The 5,743-nt window shown below is 45.4% G+C and overlaps 1 protein-coding gene across 1 annotated transcript; it reads right to left on the reverse strand.

Moving 5' to 3' along the window:
• Nucleotides 1–985: 985 nt before the first annotated feature.
• On the reverse strand, nucleotides 986–1,685 carry LOC147448344 (small ribosomal subunit protein eS4-like). Its single transcript, XM_086524555.1, has 3 exons — nucleotides 1,554–1,685; nucleotides 1,095–1,376; nucleotides 986–1,021 (listed from the first exon to the last, which is right to left on the reverse strand). Exons 1-3 carry the CDS (start codon nucleotides 1,683–1,685, stop codon nucleotides 986–988), a joined length of 450 nt encoding a protein of 149 aa, XP_086380681.1.
• Between the last annotated feature and the right edge of the window lie 4,058 nt (nucleotides 1,686–5,743).

Raw genomic sequence — 5,743 nt, forward strand, 5'->3', positions numbered from 1 at the left:
TTCATATGTTTGAGCAAATTTTTTTGTAAAGAATATGGATTGGGATTGGCTAGTGTTGAGCGATCGAAGCTGGTTCTTGCACGTACAATACCTCATACTATAGAAACAAAGTTGCACGATACAGCCGAGCATTGGACGGCCTGTACTGAAAAGCACCTGGATGGACGAGAAGAGAGAGGAAGAGGTGATAGCAGGGCAACTTTACACAGCTTACCAACGAGAGAGAAAAGTGACGACGAGTGAGATGGCTGCAACAACACACACACAGAAACCCTCACTCTCCTCTCTCTCTCTCTCTCTCTCTCTCTCTCTCTCTCTTTTAAAAAGAGAAGGAAGCGTCAATGCATCTGAATCTGTTGCCGGCCTGCTAGGCTTTGACTCTCTATGTGTGCCCAACCTATCGCTCACCACCTGCCCTGGCCTCAGCATCAACATCGCCCGCATCATCTTTGGCAACAACGGAAGCTGCATCTGATCACCATCGCCTACATCAACCTGCCTCATCATGGACTTCTCTTCATTTATGGTCATTTGTAGTTAGATTCCCGCATGCTGAAATCAACTTCATGTTCTCTATGATACTAACTGCTTTCCCACACAGATGTTTTCTCTCTCTCTCTCTCTCTCTCTCTCTCTCTCTCTCTCTCTCTCTCTCTCTCTCTCTCTCTCTCTGAGTAAAAAGCAGTTCTGAAGACTCTTGCTCACCATAATAGCACAATATAAAACTTAGATACACCTCTTCAAAATTCCTCATTTGAGATATCAAAAGCACAACCGTAATCCTAATAACAAGGTTGGATACACTCATATTAAAATGTCCAAAAGTAAAAGAAATCGTAGCATTCAAATTTAGCTTGAGCTCAAAAATTTCACATGAGCATAAGCCAAGCCTGATTCAAAAGACTCTTTGTGTCAAGAGACCCTAGTACTATACCTCAAAAGGGAACATCAATCCACAAAAGAGAAGCCTGCTCAAAAAAGAAACTCAAGCCACAATTCCCTTTAGAGCTCCTGCTTTTTTCTTGGCTTCTTCAAAATAGACAGCTTAATACCCTTGCCTCTTGGTAGTGTCACCCAAGGCTTCATTCCTTTACCAATAGTAAACACATTGCCAAGCTAGGTGGCAAACTCTTGATCGGTAGTATCTTGTACGTGCAAAATTTCAAAACTTCCCTTATTCTTTTCACGGTGATTGATAATCCCAATCTTGCCTCTGTTGCGACCACAGTAACCATAACAATGTTGCGAATGTCAAACTTGATGCACTCTACAACCTTTCCAGTCTCAATTTCAATTTTAATGGTGTCATTGGCCTTGATAAGGGGATCTAGATAGCCAATGGTGCACCTATCAAATGCAGTGATGTAGGGAATCCCCTTCTCACCGAAGCAAGCAGCTTAGACCTTGCATAACTTGTATTTAGACTCTTCAAGGCTGATGGAGTGAAAAGTGAATCTTCCCTTGCTATCCTAAAGCAACCGGAAGTTCCCTCCGGTTTTTGCAATGGACACAACATCAATAAACCCAGCACGATAACACTTGTCCGTCCTTACTTTCCCATCCATAGAGATGAGTCGCTGCATCACAATGGCAACCACTTCACGATAGGTCAAGGCATACTTCAGACGATTCCTCAACAAGACAACCATTGGCAGACATTCCCTGGCCTTATGTGCTTGCTGCATGGGATGTGGTGAGCCGAAAATTGCTAGCACGGCTCAGAAGTGATGCTCAACAGAGAGGCGACATATCCATAGCTCAGCTAGAGTTGGCATCATGTCCAAGAGGTAGAGTTGACCAAGGAGTGCATGCAGTAGCACTATTGTGCTTGGAAAACAAGAAGCAATGGCAAAGACTGAGAGTCAGCCACTGTAGGAATATCCGGTTGATTCGACTCCCTTCAGGTTAATACTATCAAGATGCGTCTGAGTGATATAAATTGAAGCTCCACTTGCAGGGATGCACCCCTAATGGGGTTTTTAAGCTGAGACTAGAAAGGGGCAAGGATCATGAGGGACTCGGGAGAGTGGCAAGGCTGGCAACTTCCCAGGGTTCTGAAGAAAGAAGACCAGGACTAGGTTGGAAGGACGGTTGTCCGAAAGGCAAGGCTGGCAAGGACGGTTGTCCGACTCGGAAAGGACATAGCAAACAAGAAGAGCTCTATGAAGTCGTCAAGAGGAGCAGAGTAGCGCGTCCGCAAGGTGTTTTGGAAGCTAAGAGAAAAGGCTGCTGCTAACTCTCTCGCCACTTGAAAAACACTCTCTCTCTCTCTCTCTCTCTCTCTCTCTCTCTCTCTCTCTCTCTCTCTCTCCCTCTCTCTCTCTCTCTCTCTCTCTCTCTCTCTCCAGGCCTTGATGGCTAGAGAGAGGCAAAGAAGCCTGAGGGATTTTGAACACCTTAGAAGAGCATGAATGGAAAAAAAACTGTTTGTAGCTGTCCGCGTCGGCGCAGATGGCTAGAGACAAATGTTTTTTTTAAAACCCTACAGCAGCGTGCGTACCCTCGATCTCTACCCGAACCTAAAGTAGTAATAAGACCTGTCACCTATTGGTCCTATCAAGCTTCTCTCTGTGCGAGGGTGCCTGAATCGAGGGCTGGTAGTGTGTAGAGTCGACACGACGTCTCCGAGCAGAACTGATATCATATAGGCTAGAGTCCTCTAGCTCCTACCATGCCCCCCCCCGCCCCCCGCCCTCACACACGAAAGTTGGAACACGAGGGGCCTGCCCCCTGCTCTCTCTCTCTCTCTCTCTCTCTCTCTCTCTCTCTTCTATGTGCGTTAGTACGAGAGAGAGAGAGAGAGAGAGAGAGAGAGAGAGAGAGAGAGAGAGAGAGAGAGAGAGAGAGAGAGAGAGAGAGAGAGAGAGAGAGAGAGAGAGAGAGAGAGAGAGAGAGAGAGAGAGAGAGAGAGAGAGAGAGAGAGAGAGAGAGAGAGAGAGAGAGAAAGAGAGAGAGAGAGAGGAGAACAAGAAGAAGGGGATAGAGAAGAAGCAATTGTAACTGTGATGCTGGGAGTATCCGTCTGGTGCATCATCTTGGACTGCCGGAGAGGCCGCAACACACAACTCCGCCTGTGGCCGTCACCATGCCAATGCATGGCCATGCCATTCGATTGATGCGATTGTCCATGAGGTTGGCCTGTGCCGCGGGCTTCATCGTCACTTTTATAGTGAAAAAAAAAACTGTGTAGTAGATGTCCGTGCCGGCGCGGATGGCTAGAGACAGATTTTTTAAACTTTTACTTGGTGACTTCATAGAGCTCTTCATGGGAAAAACAGTTTTAAAACGAGCGAAGCTAAATGAACGAAGCTAAAGCAGCGCCATGAAAAGCTTTGTAAAGCAGCACCATGCGCTGCTGCAACACAGAAAAGCGTCGAAAATGCAGATCTTCATGAAGACCCTGACAGGGCTACCAAGTGATCTTCTCCACAATAGCGATCATAGAGCTTTGTGTGCAACAAGACCCAATGGCTAACTGAGTATGACTCAGCTCGTTTCCCCATGCCTAATTCTCAAGATTCACACCAATTCTTTTCCACGCAGTTTGCCAGGCAGAATCGGAAAGGAGTACCAAAGACCTTTCAAACCCTTGTTATATTTTGTAGATCATCAAGCTGGAGAGTGAGCATTCTCAAAGATCAGATATTTCGTGCAATCAACCAATTAAATGGCAGAGGTCTGTTCTAGTGCTACTGAAACATAAGCTAATCAGATTTCAATCGATGATCAATTGGCCTAATCCGGACTCGAACCACCGAAACTCTTTGCCTTCGCATGCCCGTTCAACACATTTTTCTAGTGCTGATGCTATCAGGGTGTTGGCGATGCAGACGGAAGAGACCGAAGAAATGGAAAGAACAAACATCGAAGTGGACATGTGGGCAGAAAACCTTATGATGGTTATCCTCAAGTAATTAAGCTAGTGGCTTCAATGCTAGCTGCTTGCGCTTTTAATTAGCAGAGAGTGTGAGGGGATTAGCGGCAGACAACTCAACATCGAACTGGGGAAGGCATTGGGGAATATTGCCACTAGTGCAAGTCATGGTCTGATGAGTTTTTCACTTTAGTCGCACTCCTCATCCAACTCTGTTGATAGCCTATCTAAAAATTTGATGAGGCAAGCATTTCAGAACGATCTGCAAACAAACAAAAACATCTCTCATGACCAACTCAATGCAGCATATGGTGTCCGTGGGAGCTGGTTAATGTGTAGCTCCAAGGAGATGCAGCAGCATTGCAGTAGAAGTCAAGTAGTCAATCATATAGGTGCCTACGTTGGCGATCAGGATCAAAAGAATAATCAAAAGAGCAGAGGAGGAAGCTAGTTCTTTTTTTCACAGAAAGAGCTTTGATGTTGGAGAAGCTGAAGAACAAGGACTAGGAGTAATGGCATTTCCAGAGACAGGCACACCAATATGTCAGCACCTATTAGCCTCCAGCAGTAGTTCACTGTTGGCCATTCAACATCTGGGTGGGATAGTAGTAATTTTACAGGCAATATGGCCAATATTGCGGCTTGTAAAGAGATTCTCTTTCTAAACCGCGTGCATGCGGCAACCAATGCCGTTGAAGTTGATATTAGCAAGGTAGCGTCAACCTCTTTCTATCTACACAAACATGCATGACTAAAGAGAGGAAGGGTCTCGAGAAAGTTTGAAACGCTTAGAGCCGAGTCCCGCCTAGGAGGTGGGGGGACACTGGGGTTGGCATATTTCTACTAATACTCGGTCACACTCCATCGCCAAGGCAAGTGCCGGGATTTTCGTATTTCCACTGCAGTGTATTGAAAAGGTAGGGGTTAAGCGAAGTTTGCGTGGATTTGACCTGCGTAGCCAGTAGATCTGATGCGTTCGCCTTCAGTTGCACGTACATCTCCACTTGTCACCTCCTCGTCCCGGACTGTCTGCGCTCAAACCCAGCCAACCAGTAGATCTTTAATATCTTCAAGTACTTGGCGTTGGGTGCGACCAGGGGGTTAGTGGGAATAGAGTTAATACTCCGCTATTTATTTGGGAACCCTAGTACCCCTCGGTGAGGATAGAGAATTTGTAGTCGTGTTCATAACATTCCTTTGAGTGCCCTATTTTTCACTTTGTATTTGAAATAACCACCCTCATTTGGTCACAACGAACGAAGGTAGTAATTGAAGAATGGTATCCATTAAATCATGGGGCCACTATGTCCAAGACTTCTTAATGTTGATGTCACAATAACCAAGGTCCATAGCATGCAATAGCAATAGCCAAGGTCAATAAAAATACAATATTTTTCATTTGTTGTACCATTATCTGTGTGACATGCCCATAAATGGTTCCAACTATTACACTCAAGGCGGATGTTCCCTCAAGGCCATAATCAAGGAGACATGAGAAAAATTCTTCTTTTACACTTGTGGTGGTGTTTCAAAGCAATAGGTAAACCTTGACGGGTTTGCCTTTTTGATGAAGTACCTTGTTTTTTCCTCATCGGTTTAAAGCTCGCTCCAAAAATCTCGCTCGCAATTTGGAATTCCTCAGGTTGTGTGTGTGTGATAATGCCTTGCAAAAATCAGCCTCCTCTCTCTCTTGGTCGACCCCCCTTCCAATTTGCTCTTGCTACAGTCCTATTGGACCTCCCCAGGCCTAGCCAATGGGAATTAAGCAGTATAAGTGATAGCCTTCTGACATGTGTCCCCCTTTCCCCTTTTGTGAGAGATTTAGGTAATTAATAAATGCAACTAAACTCTCATTGGACCCCTTTGCCT

The sequence above is a fragment of the Adiantum capillus-veneris genome, chromosome 11 (genome assembly GCF_014529385.1).
Source record: "Adiantum capillus-veneris isolate H3 chromosome 11, ASM1452938v2, whole genome shotgun sequence".
NCBI lineage: Eukaryota > Viridiplantae > Streptophyta > Polypodiopsida > Polypodiales > Pteridaceae > Adiantum > Adiantum capillus-veneris.